Source organism: Mauremys reevesii, linkage group 7 (assembly GCF_016161935.1).
Source record: "Mauremys reevesii isolate NIE-2019 linkage group 7, ASM1616193v1, whole genome shotgun sequence".
NCBI classification, from domain to species: domain Eukaryota; kingdom Metazoa; phylum Chordata; order Testudines; family Geoemydidae; genus Mauremys; species Mauremys reevesii.
The window spans coordinates 125,021,077-125,040,199 of record NC_052629.1 but is presented as its reverse complement, the minus strand read 5'-3'; the positions used below and the strand labels follow the sequence as shown (position 1 = coordinate 125,040,199).

At 68.8% G+C, this 19,123-nt stretch overlaps 1 protein-coding gene across 1 annotated transcript in view; it reads left to right on the top strand.

Moving 5' to 3' along the window:
* The first annotated feature begins 7,797 nt into the window (after nt 1-7,797).
* Nucleotides 7,798-19,123, top strand: part of LOC120368916 (laminin subunit beta-2-like) — a 49,031-nt gene continuing 37,705 nt past the window's right edge. Inside the window, 9 exon segments of the mRNA XM_039481649.1 lie at nt 7,798-7,896; nt 8,645-8,722; nt 10,773-10,942; nt 11,616-11,640; nt 11,643-11,738; nt 12,446-12,519; nt 13,758-13,824; nt 13,827-13,934; nt 15,514-15,579. Of these exon segments, the coding sequence (XP_039337583.1) occupies nt 8,695-8,722; nt 10,773-10,942; nt 11,616-11,640; nt 11,643-11,738; nt 12,446-12,519; nt 13,758-13,824; nt 13,827-13,934; nt 15,514-15,579 (634 nt within the window). The 5' untranslated portion in view covers nt 7,798-7,896; nt 8,645-8,694.

Below are 19,123 nucleotides of genomic sequence, written 5' to 3'. Positions count from 1 at the left end.
CCACCTGAGACCTTTTCAAAGCTGCCCACACTGGATCTCTCAAAAGGAAAGTCAGTGGATCCATTCACAACAGAAAATTTCTGGCTGTTAGGAACTGAAACTTTCTTGATTAAATCACTTTTACACCCTTCAGTTGCAGTAAACTGCTTGCACAGGCTACCATGAGGATTCCTTTCCCTAGGAGCTTCTCTAAGCAGCAATTCACCCCTCTCAGAAATTCTGCCCTTCCCCTCTTCACCTAGGGCTTGCTCTAAAGGAACACTTCCCTGAGCAACCACAGATGCTACAGACTTTCTAGATAACAGGTCAGAAGTAGTCTCCTTCCCTTGGCCATGAACAAGTTCAGGAATCTTTTCCTTCTTGCTACAAGTTGTCAAACTGTCAGTCGGTAACACAATTAAATCACCTTTATGCTCTCCTTGTGCCCTGGCTGGGGTATCACCCTGATCAGACAGAGTTGCTGCACCCTTTTCCAACCACACATTAGCAACTGGCAAACTACAAGCACCAGAATTGTCTGTTCTCTGGGATTTTGCTATGACACTAACTGGATGCAACCTAGTTACAGTGCCATTCCCCCCAGCAGACACAAACTCAGGACCATTCCCTTCCTGGGCTTTAGCTGTATTTACAACCAACTTCGAGACAACTGAATCACCCTCAAACATTACAGGCTGACAGGCACCTTCTGTCTGCTCCACAGACACAGAAGAGCTGGAGACACATTCTCCTTTACCAGACACACAGCTTGGGATTTTACTTCCCTTGTCCCAGCACACAGGGCTGTTCACAGACAACTGCTTGGAGACTGGAGTAGCTTCCTTTATAGGCAAGTCAATACTCCTGACAGACACAGGCACATTCCCTCCACTGTCACATTTCTCCACACAGGAAACAGGTAAGGGATATGGACACTCATCTTCCACTATCCCTCCCTTCCCAAATTGCTGATTAGACAAAGCCATCAGCTCACAAGGCTGCCTAGTCTCCTGCAAACTTTCCCTACCAGGCACATTGCCTCTCCCAACAGATAAGCTGCTGCTCTTTTCACTACACTGAGCTACTTTTAGCAAATCACAGTTACCCATTTCAGGTTTACTTCTACAAGCTGCACTAGCCACCAATCCATTACCCATTACAAATTTACCCTCTCCTTCCTCAGTTAGGGATTTAACCTGACCATCTACTTTAATCTGCTCCTGAGAAACATTTTCCTCACCAATGAGATCTTTCTGCTCTTGATCTAACTCCAGATTCACTTCTGAGACATCAGACAGACATTCAGAAACTTCATTCCCAGAAATACTGCTTTTTTGCACAGACAAACCTTTGGAGCAACCCTCCTCAGGCAAATCATTGCCCACAATAGACACAGGTTTAAGATCATTCCTCTCCTGTAACTGGCTACCTGGACTGAACAAAGCTGTAACATTTTCCCCAATTAAAAGATCTTTAGGCAATAACTTCCTGACGCCAGCTATCACTTCATGTTGAGCCCCATTCCACTCAAGGTGGATTCTGGCTAAAGGCACACGGACAGTAAACTCACAGAGGATCACAACATTCACACTCTGATTTGGTAAATAATCTTCCTCTTTGACCAGATCTGCTCTAACAAGAGTGATGTTAGAAGCCATAGTTTGCCCTAAACAGCTTTTACCATTGACTTTTACACTCTCATACATAGCACTGCCACAATTTATGGGGCCACCCCCCACTGAACCCACAGTAACAGCATTGACATAAAAGGTGGCATTGTTGGGGTACATGTGGTTACCCCCAGACAACTGCTCAGAGTGATACAACATACCAACATTGTTACAAACTGGACTTTCAAGAGGATACAGTCTCTGCTGTTCTTCCATTGCTTTTTTGACTTGGAGTTGGAGTCTAGCTGTCTCCTGTTGCACCTTGTGAGTCTCCTCCTCAGCAGCCAGCAGCTCCAGACGCCCCTTATGAGCTTTTTCTTCTCTCTTAGCAGCCTCTCTCGCTCTCTCAGCTGCCTCTCTCTTTCTCTCAGCCGCCTCTTTCTCCAGCTGGGCCAAGACTTGCTTCTCTTCCATTCGAATTTTTGCCAGTTCTTGCGCATAATCAAACTGCAGGCTGTCTCTCTGTCTCATGGTCACTGATCTTTAACCAACCAAACTCTCAATCCCAAAGTTAAAATTTGGATAGCGTGGGGTTCTGACCCAAAGCTTAATTGACCTGGTTCTGTGGATCCAAGCACGACTACGCCACTGTGACGGAGCGATTCTGGCGGGACCCAACTGAGAGTGCCAAATCAGGACCAATTGCTCAAACAGGGCAGTTACAGCCCTAGGCTGGGGTTTTTCCGCCTCTAAGGCAAACCAAACCAGCCAGACAAAAAGGACTTTGGTCTCACCCCACTGGCTTACCACAAGTCACACAAGCAATTTCCTTAGACACTCCAGTCTCCCAGCATCACCACCAGTGCACTCGTCCTGGGGATAAATGGTTATGAAAACCAACACCCCAATAAAAGAAAAAGGTTCCCTCGATCCCAAAGGACCAAGCCCCAGACCCAGGTCAATATACACATCAGATCTTACCCACAAATCACGCTGTTGCCAATCCTTTAGAATCTAAAATCTAAAGGTTTATTTACAAAGGGAAAAAGGTAGAGATGAGAGGTAGAATTGGTTAAATGCAATCAACTACATACAGTAATGGCAAAGTTCTTAGTTCAGGCTTGCAGCAGTGATGGCATAAACTGCAGGTTCAAATTGAGTCTCTGGAAAACATCCCCCACTGGGATGGGTCCTTCAGTCCTTTGTGCAGAGCTTCAGTTTGTGGCAAAGTCCCTCCAGAGGTCAGAAGCAGGATTGAAGACAAGATGGAGACAAAGCATCAGGCTTATATAGACTTTTCCAGGTGTAAGAATCCCTTTGTCTTCACTGTGGAAATTTACAGCAAAAATATGGAGTCTGGAGTCACATGGGCCAGTCCCTGCATACTTTGCTGAGTCACAAGGCGTGTCTGCCTTCTCTCCATGGGTCAACTGTGTAGCTGATGGCTCTTTAATGGGCCATCAACCCAGCTATGCAGGGCTGACATCAGCTTGTCTGGGACACTTCCCAGAGGCAGAGCATAAAACAAAGTATAGACATTACAGAGCCAATACTTATAACTTCAACTACAAAATTATACACAGACATACAGACAGCATAATCATAACCAGCAACCCAGAACCTGGTCTTAGACACCTTATATGACCCCCTTTACTTAGGATTTGGTGCCACTACAGGACCTTGGTTGCAACCCATGTTCTATATGGTCCCCATTTATATCAATAACGTCACACAAGGCGTGTCTGCCTCCTCTCCATGGGTCAATTGTGTAGCTGATGGTCCTTAATGGGCCCTCAAGCAGGCTGGGCAGAGCTAACACCAGCTTGTCTGGGGTGTCTCCCAGAGGCACAGCACAAATTTGAAGTACAGACAGTACAGAGCCAATACTCATAACTTCAACTACAAAATGACACCGGCACCCAGACAGCACAATCCTAACCAGCAACCCCAGAGCCTGCTCTTAGACACCTTAGATGACCCCCGTTTACATAAGATTTGGTGCCACTACAGGACCTTGGTTGCAACCATGTTCTATATGGTCCCAGATTATATCAATAACGTCACACATCCCCAGGCCTGACTGCCCGTCTGGACCCCCGCAGAGCCCCCCCCCCGCCGCCCACCAGCCTGACTGCCTGTCTGGACCCCACGGAGCCCCGCCACCCACCAGCCTGACTGCCTGTCTGGACCCCACGGAGCCCCCGCCACCCACCAGCCTGACTGCCTGTCTGGACCCCCACGGAGCCCCCGCCACCCACCAGCCTGACTGCCCGTCTGGACCCCACGGAGCCCCGCCACCCACCAGCCTGACTGCCCGTCTGGACACCCGCAGAGCCCCCGCCGCCCACCAGCCTGACTGCCCGTCTGGACACCCGCGAGCCCCCGCCACCCACCAGCCTGACTGCCCGTCTGGACACCCGCGGAGCCCCCTCCGCCGCCCACCAGCCTGACTGCCCGTCTGGACACCCGCGGAGCCCCCGCCGCCCACCAGCCTGACTGCCCGTCTGGACACCCGCGGAGCCCCCTCCGCCGCCCACCAGCCTGACTGCCCGTCTGGACACCCGCAGAGCCCCCGCCGCCCACCAGCCTGACTGCCTTTCTGGACACCCGCGAGCCCCCGCCGCCCACCAGCCTGACTGCCCGTCTGGACACCCGCAGAGCCCCCGCCGCCCACCAGCCTGACTGCCTGTCTGGACACCTCGGAGCCCCCGCCAGCCCAACTGCCCATCTGGACCCCCATGGTACCCCCGGGCCTGACTGCCCATCTGGACCCCTGCAGACCCGCCCACCAGCCTGACTGTCTGGACCCCCACGGAGCCCCCCCAGCCCCCCCCAGGCCTGACTGCCCATCTGGACCCCCACGCCTTCCCTCTGTGCTGCCCCCATGCCCCCTCTGCGCTGCTGGGCTGGGCCTGTGACCTTGGGCACTGGCCACCCTTGGAAGGGCTCAGTGGGCCCTTGGCAGCAGTGGGGGGCTCCCCTGGGGGAGCTGTGGAGGGTGCCCACCCCCTCCCCCCTGCAATTCCCCACAGGGACCCAGGGCAGAGAGATGCCCCCAGCAGGGCCCCCCCAAGGACACCCCTGAGCCACAGGCGCCCCCCACAGGGACCCGGGGCAGAGAGACACCCCCAGCAGACCCCCCCAAAGGACACCCCCTATCCACAGGCCCCCCCCAAGGACACCTCCAATCCACAGGGACCTCCCACAGGGACCCGGGGCAGAGAGGCCCCCCCCCAAGGACACCCCCTATCCACAGGGGCCACCCCGGGGACACAGGCTCATGGTGTGATGAGGCCCCTGCCCGCCCCCCCCCCAGACATTAATGGGATTATTTCCTGCCCTCCCATACCCCACAGCAGGTGGGGCTGGGAATGCCCCAGGGAGGGCAGAGCCAAGTGCCCATGCTGCCGTGGGGCTCAGAGCTGGCGTGCAGGCCCCTCCACTGGCAGGGATGCCCCAGCCCCCACACCCTTTGCCCACCCAGGGGGGGAGTCAGGAGTTCTGCTGGCAGCCTGCTCTGTGCCCTGTCGCTGCCCTCCCTGGCCACAGGCTGGGCCCGCTGCCAGCCAGCCGGGGGCTCTGGGCTCATGGGCAGGCAATGCCGTGGGGCCAGCACTGTACTAGGGAGCGAGTGGGAAGCCAGGGGCAGGCCCCACCTGGCAGGGGCCCCTCCTGGCTCCAGGCTCTACCTGTAGCACCCCTGGACTCTGCAAATAAAGGCCTAAGCCCGTGGCCCTGGCTGCTCTGTGTTGTGTGCCTGCTTCTGCACTGGGCACTGCCCCAGCGCCCAAAGGGACCACGGCCCCATGCCGGCTCTGCCCCGGGGGCCCTGGGCGATGCCGGCTCTGCTCCCTACGAAGCCGGTGGGCGATGCCGGCTCTGCCCCGGGGGCCCGGGCGATGCCGGCTCTGCCCCAGGCGATGCCGGCTCTGCCCCGGGGGCCCTGGGCGATGCCGGCTCTGCTCCCTACAAAGCCGGTGGGCGATGCTGGCTCTGCCCCGGGGGCCCTGGGCGATGCCGGCTCTGCTCCCTACAAAGCCGGTGGGCGATGCTGGCTCTGCCCCGGGGGCCCTGGGCGATGCTGGCTCTGCTCCCTACGGAGCCGGTGGGCGATGCCGGCTCTGCTCCCTACGAAGCCGGGCAGGACTCTGGGGGAGCCTCCTCTCTCGGAGCAGACGGTCCCCAGGGCAAGAACCTCCCACAGCTTCCACCTTCCTGGGTCTGAGCTCAGAGCATCCAGCATCCCCTGCCCCTCCGTGTGCTTCCCGCAGCCAGTCGCCCGGGCGGGGTCCTGGGGCAGCCAGAGGGCCCTGCCCCCCCACTCCGCAGGCAGCCGGGACTCTCAGGCAGCGTAAAACAGCAGGTTTATCAGTCGACAGGATCCCGGCGAAGGGCAGAGCTCGTTAGCACAGAAATCAGGGACTTTCAGCCAAGTCCATCTTGGGAGTCCTGGGCCAGGCGGCCTGGCTTCCCCCCCTTGCAGCCCCCCACGCAGACTGCCAGCCTCCAGCCACCCCACCTCCGCCCCCCATTGTTCCTGCTCCTCCTCTCTGTCTCGCTTCCTGGGCAAAAGGTGTCACCTGGTCGCACCCCCCCTCCTGGGTCTCAGGTTACACAGCTGCAAACAGCTGGGCAGCCTCACTTGCCCTGAGGGCCTCAGCAAAAATCACACCCCCAGTTCCCACCCTCCAAGTATGGTGCAGCACACAGGGAAACTGAGGCACACACCGTATTGGTACAGGACAGTAACCAGATGAATAAATCCCCACTTCATCCCAGGCCCAAGGCTGCCCCTGCCCCACCTGCAGGCGCTGGCGTGTGGGCTGCATCCCAAACCCAGCCAGGTCTGGGTGAGACTGTGGACTGAACGGTGCCTTTGGGGTGGAACCGGCTCTTGGAACACCCGGCCCCCACCCTGTCCAGGGGCAGCCAGAGCCCCCGTTCAGGGAGTCCAGCTCTGGCCCCTCCAGCGTGGGGGCGTCAGATTCGCCCAGAGGCGGCAGCTGCCGGGGCAGCCTGGCTGGTGGCCGGGCCAGAGGCTGGCACGGGACTGGAGCCATCGCTGCTTGGTGAGCGCCGGCCAGGCAGGCCCCAGCCGCGGGGGCAGGAGCAGGCTCCGAACCCCAGGAGCTGGTCCAAGGGGAGCTCTGGGCTGGGCCCTTCTGCTTCCAGCCCGAGGGCTTGGCCCTGCTTGTGCCAGCGTGAGCGGGGTGGGCAGGGCTGGGCCTGGCGTGGGGCTCAGGCTGCCTTGCCCAAGGACTGAGCTGCCCAAGCTGTGCCCACCAAGGGCAGCCTGCGGAGTCCCCACATCCCTGCAGGCAGCGTGAGCTGCATCCCTGCCGGGTGCCACCATGCTCACCCCTTCCAGGGAGGGGTCCCAGGCTGGCCAGGGCCTCACAGGCAGCGTGAGCTGCATCCCTGCCGGGTGCCACCATGCTCACCCCTTCCAGGGCGGGGTCCCAGGCTGGCCAGGGCCTCACAGGCAGCGTGAGCTGCACCCCTGCCGGGTGCCACCATGCTCACCCCTTCCAGGGCGGGGTCCCAGGCTGGCCAGGGCCTCACAGGCAGCGTGAGCTGCACCCCTGCCGGGTGCCACCATGCTCACCCCTTCCAGGGCGGGGTCCCAGGCTGGCCAGGGCCTCACAGGCAGCGTGAGCTGCACCCCTGCCGGGTGCCACCATGCTCACCCCTTCCAGGGCGGGGTCCCAGGCTGGCCAGGGCCCCGCATCCGTGCTGAGCAGGGGCCCAGCCCCAGCGTCCATTGCCCAAGCGTGGCCAGCGCCGCACTGCCTGCCTGGGCTGCTGCCAGCCTGAACCAGGAGCTCAGGGCGGTGCCCTCCAGCACCATGGAGCCTTAACACTGACCCGCAAGGGCACCCCCGCCCCCCGCATGCTGCAGCCGGGCAGGAAGCCCCAACCCTCCGGCACGGGCTGGGGCAGCATCGAGCCGGCGGTGCCAGTGTGAACCGAGCCATCAGTTCACCGAACCCCCTGGTTCGGCACTGAGGCGCCTGCCTCTGGGGTGGGGGCTGGTTACACAGGGCCCCCTCGCTGGGCGCTGGGACAGGCTCACTGGCGAGGGTGGGGCCTGTGCACGGGACGCTGCTTCCCAAACCCTCCTGCGGGTGGGGTGGGGGCGGGATTTGGCCCAGCTGCCCTTGACTGAAATCCGGCCTTGGCTGTCAGCGTCTGTCCTGCAGCCCCCGCCCCGGCCCTGCATTCCAGCCGGGCCTGCCAGCGCGGGGGAAAAGCCGGAGCCGCCTGGACAGGAGCTCAGACCCAGGGCCTGCGCCCGCCGGCTCCCCCGGTCTGTGCCCAGCAGCTCCCCATGGCCCGCGCCCGGCGGCTCCCCCCATCTGCGCCCGCCGGCTCCCCGCGTCTGTGCCCGGCAGCTCCCCGGGGCCGTGCCCGCCGGCTCCCCCCGTCTGCGCCCGGCAGCTCCCCGGGGCCTCACCCACCGGCTCCCCCCGTCTGCGCCCGGCAGCTCCCCGGGGCCGTGCCCGCCGGCTCCCCCCGTCTGCGCCCGGCAGCTCCCCGGGGCCGTGCCCGCCGGCCAGGGGCGCTGGTGCAATGTGTACGGGGCTGAGCCGGGGAACCAAACTGCAAACCCTGGATATGATGGAAACCGCGTTGCGCCAGGGGGGGCTGCAGCCCCCCCAGTTCCAGCACCTGGGCTACGGCTCCCAGGGCTGCGCCGCTTCGTGCGGGGGGGGGGGGGCTTGGCACGTGCCGGGACAGGCCCTATCCGAAGCCCCGGGGCTGGGAACGGGCCGGGGGTCCCGTTTTCCCTTTGGCCCCCTACGAGGCACCGCCCCCGGGAGCCCCCGGCCGGCTCCTCCCCTGGCCGCGGCCCCGGATCCCAGCGGCGAATCCGCCCCGCACTTTGCCTCCGGCCCCTCGCCAACTTCTCCAACTTCGGGCCGGGCACAGCGGGGCCGAGCCGAGCCGGACCGGACCGGGCGGGTGAGCGGGACGGGGCTGGGCGCGTCCCCGGGGGAGGGGGGATCCGGCTCGGCTCGGCTCGGCTCGGCTCGGCTCACCGGCCTCTCCCGCAGGGTGAAGAGGAGACTGCGGCGAAGGACTAGCGGGACCCGGGGCTGCCCCGATGAGGCTGTGGGGCTGGCTGCTGGCGGGTGAGTCCGGCCCGCTGTGGGGTGGGGGGGCACCAGGAGCCAAGGGGCCTGGAGCGATGCCCCGCCCCAGATGCGCTGTGTCCGGGGTCCTGGGACCTCTGGGGCCGGGCAGCTCGTCCCATGGCCCCTGCCCCTCACTTGCCCTCCCCACTGCCCCCAGGTCCTGTGGGACCCCGCCCCTGGGCAGCTGGCTCCCGCCCTCCCTCCTGTGCCCCCGCATGGGGGCTGCGGTGGGGCTACCAGCTGGGGGTGGCGCTGGCTCATTCCCCACTGGCACCCCTGGGGCTCATCTTTGGCCCGTCCCCCGTGGGGGTCAGTGCCCGGCAGTGGCCTGGCCCCGTCTCCTGCAGGGAGCTGTGGGGCAGGGTGGGCCCTGGGCCTGTTTCCTGAGCCGGGACTCCTGGGTCCAGTCCCAGCTGTGCCTGGCGCTGGCCACCGCTCCCTTGTTACCTGTGCCCAGCGCCAGCTGCCAGCCACCCCTCGCCCCCAGTTGGGCCCCAGAGCCCTGCCGGGCTGCCTCTGTGCTGCCCCCTTGCCATGAGCGGGGGGCGGGGGGCATGGCTGCCCGTGCTGGGGGGCACACCCCAGGGCGGCCGGTTCTCCTCTGTCTTTGAAGCTCAGTGGTAGGGGAGGGGGCTGGCTGGGTGCCCAGAACGCAGCCTGCCCGGGGGGGGCAGGGTGAGCGACCCCCCCCAGCAGGAGGGCAGGGACTGTGCTGGGGCCTCCCCTGCACCCCTCCCCCGAGCACAGTAGCGTCGCAGGTCGGGGAGGAGGGAGCCCGGACTCCTGGGTTCCTGGCCCAGCCACCCCCTGTCCTGGCTGGGTGGCGGGCGCCCTGGGACCCCGGGATGCAGAGTCAGCAGCCCCCACCCCTCCCCTGGCTGCCTGCCCGGCTGGGCCCAGAGCCCTGGCGCGCGAGGGTGAGGGCCTGGCTATTTCTAGCTGGCAGCTGTTTCCGCCCCGGCCAGCGGAAGGGGCTCGGCCAGTCACATTCCTGGCCCTGCTTGAGGGGCAGGGGCAGGTGGCCAAGGGGGGCTCAGAACAGCCTGGAGCCAGACCCTCGGCACTGCCCCCCCCCCCGTCTGTGTGACCACCAGCCCCTGGCTCTGGCCCTGCTCTGCGCCAGGGAGCCCCAGTTCCTGGGTGATGGCAGAACAAAGGTCCCGGTGCCCATCAGTGCCTGTACCCTGCAGTGCCAGGGCACGCCTCCCGGGCGCCGGGCCGCCCCTCCGCCCGCGCGCGCCTCCCGGGCGCCGGCCGCCCCCTCCGCCCGCGCTCCTCCCCTCCCGGGCGCGCTCCCTCCGCCCGGGCGCCAGCCCTCCGCCCGCGCGCTCCTCCCGGGCGCCGGGCCCCCTCCGCCCGGGCGCTCCTCCCGGGGCCGCCCCTCCGCCCAGCGCTCCTCCCGGGCGCGGGCGCCTCCGCCTCGCGCTCCTCCCGGGCGCGGGGCGCCCCTCCGCCCGCGCGCTCCCGGGCCGGGGCCGCCCCTCCGCCCCCCCGCGCCTCCCGGGGCGCCCGCCGCGCCTCCTCGCGCGCGCGCTCCTCCCGGGCGCCAGGGCGCCCCCCTCCGCCCCGCGCGCGCTCCCCTCCCCGGGGCGCCGGAGCAGCCCCCCTCCGCCCCGCGCGCTCCTCCCGGGCGCCAGGCCCTCCTCCGCCCGCGCGCTCCTCCCGGGCGCGGGCGCCCCTCCGCTCCTCCCGGGCGCGCGCCTCCCCCGGGCGCGGGGCCGCCCCTCCGCCCGCGCGCCTCCTCCCGGGCGCCGGGCAGCCCCCTCCGCCCGCGCTCGCTCTCCTCCCGGGCGCCGGGGCCGCCCCGCCCGCTCCCCTCCCGGGCGCAGGCGCCCCGCTGCCGCCCCCGATCCCCAGGCAAAGGCAGCTGGGGCGCCTGGCCTCCCGGGCGCCGGGGCACCTCGGCTCCCCAGTGTGGACGGGGCAGACCCCCTGTCTTCCATGGCTGGCAGGGAGGTGCCCCAGGACAGGGCACGGACCCCCAGCTCCCTCGCCCAGGGTGGGGTGCAGACCCTGCTCCCCTCTCAGCTCTGACCTCTCTCCACAGTGCTGGGGGGGGGCCTGTGCCAGCACCCCGAGCCCCCACATGGCTGCTCCATGGGCAGCTGCTACCCAGTCACCGGGGACCTGCTTGTGGGCCGAGCGGAGCGGCTGGAAGCCTCCTCCACGTGTGGGCTGCAGGGACCCCAGCCCTACTGCATCGTCAGCCACCTGCAGGTGGGACGGGGGCGCTGGGGTGGGGTCCTGGGGGGGCGCCCTGGACAGGGGGTGCTGGGGCAGTGGACTCGTGGGCAGGGGGTGCTGGGCAGCAGTGGGGCGGAGGGCACTGCAGGGCAGTGGACTCATGGAGCAGGGGTATGCTGGGGTGGGGTGCTGCAGGGCCGGGGTGCTGGGGCAGGGGCACTGGGCAGCGGTGGGGCGGGTGGGTGGGGGTGCCGGGCAGGGGTGGGGGGCGGGCTGCGAGGCGCGGGCAGTGGTGGGGTGGGTGGGGCGCCCGTGGGCAGGGGCGCCGGGCAGGGCTCGTGGGTGGGCAGCGGGCAGCGTGGGGGCGCCGGCTGCAGGGCTTGTGGGGCGGGGCGCGGGCTGCAGGGGCGCTGGCTGCAGGGCGCTGGGCAGCGGTGGGGTGCCGCGCTGGGCTGGGGCTCGTGGGCGGCGCGCGGGCAGCGGGGCGCCGGGCTGCGAGGCATTGGGCTGCGGTGGGTGGGGCGCCAGGCTGCGGGGCTCAGGCTGCGGGCGGGCTGCGGGCGGGCGGGCAGCGGGCGCGGGCTGCCAAGGGCGCGCCGGGCTGCGCTGGCTGGGCGCCCGGGCGCCTGGGCGCGCGGGCGCTGGCAGCGGGCGCCGGGCTGCGGGGCTCCGGGCTGCGGGGGTCGCTAAGGCGGCTCTGTTGCAGGAGGAGAAGAAGTGTTTTGTGTGCGACTGCGGCCCTACGCCCCTGGCCCCCTCAGCCACCGCATGGAGAACGCCGTCCTCCTTCCTCCCCACCGCAGGAAGGCCTGGTGGCAGTCAGAGAATGGTGAGCCCCCAGCCCTCCCGGCCCCCTGCCTGCCCTGCCCCCAGTGCCCAGCCCTGCCCCACCTCTGGCTCAGCCCCAGGTCTCCCGGTCAGCCCCCTTGCCCCAAGCCCTGTCCCCCAGCCCCCCTGGCTCAGCCCCCAGCCCCACAGGCTCAGCCCACCTGCCCCTGGCTCAGCCCCAGCCCCTGGCTCAGCCCTCCTGCCCCCAGCCCTGCCCCAGGCCCTGCCCGGTCCCTCAGCCCCCCAGCTCCCTTGCAGAGAGCCCCATTGCCTAGACTGCCTGGCCCGTGTGTGGGGCCCAGGAGCCCTGGCCCACTCTGCCCCCCCGGGCCAAGCCATCCCCATCCAGCCCCCAGGGTAGGTGGCTGCCTCGGGGGCCTGGGCCATGGGGGTCCCCCCGCCACAGAGACGGGCCAGGCTCTGACGCCGAACGGCCCCTGTGTTCCCCTAGCCAGGAGAGGGGCTGGCAGCCATGTGGGGCTGGGGGTCCCTGGGGCCCTCCCACGCGGGGAAGCGCTGACTCACCGGCCGGACCCACCCTGGCCTGGCCCTTTGCCGCGGGGCCCTGCCTGGCGGAGGCGGCTGAGTCCTTGGCAGTGACCGGGCTCGGAGGGGGCCTCGCCCCGGCCCCACAGCAGCACCAGCGCCCGGGACGATGCCCCAGGCCCCACTGCCGGCCCCACGGAGCTCACAGCCCCGTCTCCGCAGGCGTGGAGCACGTCAGCATCCGCCTGGACCTGGAGGCCGAGTTCCACTTCACCCACCTCATCATGACCTTCAAGGTGGGTCCCTGCCTGGGGCGGGCGTGGGGAGCCCTGTGGGGCCAGGCCACCCCCCTGCGGGCACGGGGCCCCTCGCCCAGACCCGTCCTCCCCTGGGACATGGGGGACACGCCAGCCTCCCGGGAGCCCCCCGCCTGTCCCCACGCGCCACCCTGGGGGCTCCCTCCCCTCCCCCGACGCCCTGGGGCTCCTCCCTCCCCAACACCGCCCGCGCCAGGCTGGGGCTCCTCCCCTCCCCGACGCCTGGGGCCTCCCCTCCCCCACCCTGCCGCCAGGCTGGGGCTCCTCCCCTCCCCCAACACCCTGCCCGCGCCAGGCTGGGGCTCCTCCCCTCCCCGACATCCTGGGGCTCCCTCCCCGCCCCCAACATCCTGGGGGCTCCTCCCTCCCCAACACCCTGCCCGCGCCACCCTGGGGCTCCTCCCCTCCCCGACGCCCTGGGGCTCCTCCCCTCCCGACACCCTGGGGCTCGCCTCCCCAACGCCCCTCGTGCCATGCTGGGGCTCCCTCCTCCCCACGCCTGGGGCCTCCCTCCTCCCCAACACGCCGCCCGCCAGGCTGGGGCCTCCCTCCCCCGACGCCCTGAGGGTTCTCGCCTCCCCGACACCCTGCCCACGCCATGCTGGGCTCCTCCCCTCCCCTGACACTCTGGGGCTCCCTCCCCCCCAATGCCCCATGTGCCATGCTGGGGCTCCTTCCTCCCCTGACGCCTGGGTCCTCGCCCCCCCCAACGCCCGCGCGCCATGCTGGGGCTCCCTCCCGGCGCCCTGGGGCTCGCCCCTCCCGACGCCCACGCGCACCACCCTGGGGTCTCACTCCCCTCCCCCGACACCCGGGGGTCTCTCCCTCCCCGCCCTGAGGGTTCCTTCGCCTCCCCCGACACCCCGCCCACGCCATGCTGGGGGCTCCTCCCTCCCTGACACCCTGGGGCTCCTCTCCTCCCCAACGCCCCGCCCACGCCATGCTGGGGGCTCCCTTCCCGCCCCCGACGCCCTGGGGGCTCCCGCCCCTCCCCCGACGCCCCCCGCGCACCACCCTGGGGTCTCACTCCCCTCCCTCGACACCCTGGGGCTCCTCCCCCTCCCCGCGCCTGGCTCCAGGCTGGGGCTCCCCCTCCCCCGATGCCCTGGGGGCTCCCTCCCCTCCCCCGACGCCCCGCTTGTGCCACCCATTTGCCCCCCCCAGCATCCCACTCGGCCCTGCTGCGGTGCGCCCAGCCCCCCGTGTCTCTCCCCCAGACCTTCCGCCCGGCGGCCATGCTGGTCGCGCTCGGCGATTTCGGCCGCACCTGGAAGGTTTATCGCCACGCTATGACTGCGCTGCGGCCTTCCCGGCGCTGCCGCGCGCCCTGCGCAGGGTGGACGATGTCATCTGTGAGTCCCGCTACTCAGACATCGAGCCGTCCAGCGAGGAGGTGAGTGGGGTCCTGGGCTGGCCCCGCCCGTGTCCAGGGTTGGGCGACGGGCTCACCGCGGGCCTTGGAGATCCTGCGCCCGCGCGGGCGTGTCCCAGCGCGAGCAGCCGAGGCACCCGCGGTCAGTGCAGACCAAAGTGCTGCTGAGCTCTCGCATGGGAACGAGAAGAGGAGGGGCGGGAAATCAGTGAGCCGCCCTCGGGGCTGGGAGATGGGGCTGGACTGTTCCCCCAGCTCTCCTCCGGGGTCCTCCGAGAGATGCTGGGGGAAAACCTGGCTCCTGCTGTCAGCTTCATCCCCTCCATGTCCTGGGATCCCAGCTCCGCCGTAACGTCACTGGGCCTTCACCGTCCCGGGCCCGGGCCCGAGGGCCGGCCCGACCCCGACCCCAGTCCCGGTCCCGAGGGCCGGCCCGACCCCAGTCCCGGTCGAGGCGGCCCGACCCCGGTCCCGAGGGCCCCCCGGTCCCGGTCCCGAGGGCCGTCCCGACCCGGTCCGGCCCGACCCGTCCCGGTCCCGAGGGCCGACCGGTCCCGTCCCGGTCGAGGCGGCCCGACCCGGTCCCGGTCGAGGCCGACCCGGTCCCGGTCCCGAGGCGGCCCGATCCTCGACCCCAGTCCGTCCCGAGGCGGCCCGATCCGACCCCAGTCCCGGTCCCGAGGGCCGGCCCGACCCCAGTCCGGTCCCGGGCGGCCCGACCCAGTCCCGGTCCCGGAGGCCGACCCCGTCGGTCCCGGTCGAGGCGGCCCGACCCCGGTCCCGGTCCCGAGGCCGGCCCGATCCGACCCCAGTCCCGGTCGGGCCGGCCCGATCCGACCCCAGTCCCGGTCCCGAGGGCGGCCCGACCCCAGTCCCGGTCGAGGGCGGCCCGACCCCCACCCCAGTCCCGGTCCCGAGGGCCGGCCCGACCCCGGTCCTGGTCCCGAGGGCCGGCCCGATCCCGACCCCAGTCCCGGTCCCGAGGGCCGGCCCGACCAGACAAAGGAGGAAGCCAGAGGACGTCACCTCCGCCGGCTCCAGCTGGATCCCAAACAGCAAGGGGAAGGGAGACCTCCCCCCCCCTTCCCTTCCCTTGCCTCTGAGCAGAGGCTGCCAGGCTGCCAGGCCTGGGCACGGGGAGAGGCTGGCAGAAGCTGGGCTCGGAGCGCCTGGCGCCGGGCCGCTTGGGGCTGCGGGTGGCTGCTCGGCCGCCTGGGCGTTTCCCACTGGCCCGGGAAGCCAGGAGCCGAGCCAGAAGCTGCATTTTCTCCTTGCTGGTCCGGTCTCCCCGTCCCCTCCTGGGCGCTCGTCGGGCCGGGCCGGGACAGCTCAGCCCCAGCCTCGTCCCTTCTCCCCGGGAGGCTGGCACCAGCCGAGAGACGCTCAAACATGGGAGCCTCCCAGCTAACGGGCAAGGGGCCGGGCTGGGCCGGGCCTGCTCCCCCGGGCTGCGTCTGGCCCGGGGCCCGAGCCAAGCCGGGCAGCACCCTCGGGCCCCGGGGCCCAGTGAAATGAGCACGACAGGCCTGCCCCCCACCCCCCGGGGCCCCGGGACTGTCCCGCAGCCGGCCCTGGGACTGAGGGGCCTTTCCCCGTATTTCAGGTTATCTACAGAGTCCTGGACCCAGCCATCCCCATCCGAGACCCCTACAGCCCGGCCATCCAGGGTGAGTCCAGCTCACGCCGCGGCTCTGCGCCAGCGGGACCACGCGGGGAGATCCCGGCCCAGGTCTCAGCAGCACAGGCGGGGGGGATCCAGCCCTGAGCACAGGCACAGCCTGGGGGGTGCGGGGGGCCTGGGGAGGCACGAGGGGGCCTGCGGTGGGTGGGGGGATCCTGGCGGTGCGGAGGGGCCTGTGGGGAGAGAAGGGGGGTTCCTGGGCGGGTCCTGGGGAATCAGGGTGAGGGGCTCAGGGGCACCCCGGGGGTTCCTGGTGGGGCAGGGGTTCCTGGGCAGGTCCTGGGAATCAGGGTGAGGGGCTCTGGGGCAGCGCGGGGTTCCTGGGGGCAGGCAGGGGTTCCTGGGCGGGTCCTGGGGAATCAGGGTGAGGGCTCGGGCAGCACGGGGTTCCTGGGGGCAGGGGTTCCTGGCGGGTCCTGGGAATCTGGGTGTGGGGCTCTGGGGCAGCCCGGGGGTTCCTGGGAGGAGGCAGGGGGGTTCCTGGCGGGTCCTGGGAATCAGGGTGAGGGCTCGGGCAGCGGGGTTCCTGGGGGCAGGGGTTCCTGGGCGGGTCCTGGGGAATCAGGGGGGCTCTGGGGCAGCGCGGGGTTCCTGGGGACGGCAGGGGTTCCTGGCGGGTCCTGGGGAATCAGGGTGAGGGCTCTGGGGCAGCAGGGGTTCCTGGGGGCAGGGGTTCCTGGGCGGGTCCTGGGGAATCAGGGTGAGGGGCTCTGGGGCCGCACGGGGTTCCTGGGGGCAGGGGTTCCTGGCGGGTCCTGGGAATCAGGGTGAGGGGCTCTGGGGCAGCACGGGGTTCCTGGGGGCAGGGGTTCCTGGCGGGTCCTGGGAATCAGGGTGAGGGCTCTGGGGCAGCGCGGGGTTCCTGGGGGCAGGGGTTCCTGGGGGTCCTGGGAATCAGGGTGAGGCTCTGGGGCAGCACGGGGTTCCTGGGAGGAGGCAGGGGTTCCTGGGCGGTCCTGGGGAATCAGGGTGAGGGGCTCTGGGGCAGCGCGGGGTTCCTGGGGGCAGGGGTTCCTGGGCGGGTCCTGGGGAATCAGGGTGAGGGGCTCTGGGGCAGCGCGGGGTTCCTGGGGCAGGGGGTTCCTGGGCAGGTCCTGGGAATCAGGTGAGGGGCTCTGGGGCAGCGCGGGGTTCCTGGGGGCAGGGGTTCCTGGGCGGGTCCTGGGGAATCAGGGTGAGGGGCTCTGGGGCAGCGGGGTTCCTGGGGGCAGGGGTTCCTGGGGGTCCTGGGAATCAGGGTGAGGGGCTCTGGGGCAGCGCGGGGTTCCTGGGGGCAGGGGTTCCTGGGGGTCCTGGGGAATCAGGGTGAGGGGCTCTGGGGCAGCGCGGGGTTCCTGGGGGCAGGGGGTTCCTGGGCAGGTCCTGGGGAATCAGGGTGAGGGGCTCTGGGGCAGCGGGGTTCCTGGGGGCAGGGGTTCCTGGGGGTCCTGGGAATCAGGGTGAGGGGCTCTGGGGCAGCGGGGTTCCTGGGGGCAGGGGTTCCTGGGCGGGTCCTGGGAATCAGGGTGAGGGGCTCTGGGGCAGCGGGGTTCCTGGGGGCAGGGGTTCCTGGGCGGGTCCTGGGAATCAGGGTGAGGGGCTCTGGGGCAGCGGGGTTCCTGGGGGCAGGGGTTCCTGGGCGGGTCCTGGGAATCAGGGTGAGGGGCTCTGGGGCAGCGGGGGTTCCTGGGGGCAGGGAATCAGGGTGAGGCTCTGGGGCAGCGGGGTTCCTGGGGCAGGGGTTCCTGGGGGTCCTGGGGAATCAGGGTGAGGGGCTCTGGGGCAGCGCGGGGTTCCTGGGGGCAGGGGTTCCTGGGCGGGTCCTGGGAATCAGGGTGAGGGGCTCTGGGGCAGCGCGGGGTTCCTGGGGGCAGGGGTTCCTGGGCGGGTCCTGGGGAATCAGGGTGAGGCTCTGGGGCAGCAGGGGGTTCCTGGGGCAGGGGTTCCTGGGCGGGTCCTGGGAATCAGGGTGAGGGCTCTGGGGCAGCGGGGTTCCTGGGGGCAGGGGTTCCTGGGCGGGTCCTGGGGAATCAGGGTGAGGGGCTCTGGGGCAGCGCGGGGTTCCTGGGGCAGGGGGTTCCTGGGCGGGTCCTGGGGAATCAGGGTGAGGCTCTGGGGCAGCGGGGTTCCTGGGGCAGGGGTTCCTGGGGGTCCTGGGGAATCAGGGTGAGGGCTCTGGGGCAGCGCGGGGTTCCTGGGGGCAGGGGTTCCTGGGGGTCCTGGGGAATCAGGGTGAGGGGCTGGGGCAGCGGGTTCCTGGGGCAGGGGTTCCTGGGCAGGTCCTGGGGAATCAGGGTGAGGGGCTCTGGGGCAGCGCGGGGTTCCTGGGGGCAGGGGTTCCTGGGCAGGTCCTGGGGAATCAGGGTGAGGGCTCTGGGGCAGCGCGGGGTTCCTGGGGGCAGGGGTTCCTGGGCAGGTCCTGGGGAATCAGGGTGAGGCTCTGGGGCAGCGGGGGTTCCTGGGGGCAGGGGTTCCTGGGCAGGTCCTGGGAATCAGGGTGAGGGGCTCTGGGGCAGCGGGGTTCCTGGGGCAGGGGTTCCTGGGGGTCCTGGGGAATCAGGGTGAGGGCAGCGCGGGGTTCCTGGGGGCAGGGGTTCCTGGGCAGGTCCTGGGGAATCAGGTGAGGCTCTGGGGCAGCGCGGGGTTCCTGGGGGCAGGGGTTCCTGGGCGGGTCCTGGGAATCAGGGTGAGGGCTCTGGGGCAGCGCGGGGTTCCTGGGGCAGGGGTTCCTGGGCGGGTCCTGGGGAATCAGGGTGAGGGGCTCTGGGGCAGCGGGAATCAGGGTGAGGGCTCTGGGGCAGCGTTCCTGGGCAGGGGTTCCTGGGGGTCCTGGGAATCAGGGTGAGGGGCTCTGGGGCAGCGCGGGTTCCTGGGGGCAGGGGTTCCTGGGCAGGTCCTGGGGAATCAGGGTGAGGGGCTCTGGGGCAGCGCGGGGTTCCTGGGGGGCAGGGGTTCCTGGGCGGGTCCTGGGAATCAGGGTGAGGGGCTCTGGGGCAGCGGGGTTCCTGGGGCAGGGGTTCCTGGGCGGGTCCTGGGAATCAGGTGAGGGGCTCTGGGGCAGCGGGGTTCCTGGGGGCAGGGGTTCCTGGGCGGGTCCTGGGAATCAGGGTGAGGGGCTCTGGGGCAGCGCGGGGGTTCCTGGGGACGGGCAGGGGGTTACCTGGGCGGTCCTGGGAATCAGGGTGAGGGGCTCGGGGCAGCGCGGGGTTCCTGGGGGCAGGGGTTCCTGGGGGTCCTGGGGAATCAGGGTGAGGGCTCTGGGGCAGCGGGGTTCCTGGGGGCAGGGGGTTCCTGGGCAGGTCCTGGGGAATCAGGGTGAGGGGCTCTGGGGCAGCGGGGTTCCTGGGGGCAGGGGTTCCTGGGGGTCCTGGGGAATCAGGGTGAGGGCTCTGGGGCAGCGCGGGGTTCCTGGGGCAGGGGTTCCTGGGCAGGTCCTGGGAATCAGGGTGAGGGCTGGGGCAGCGGGGTTCCTGGGGCAGGGGGTTCCTGGGGGTCCTGGGAATCAGGGTGAGGGCCCTGGGGCAGCGCGGGGTTCCTGGGGGCAGGGGTTC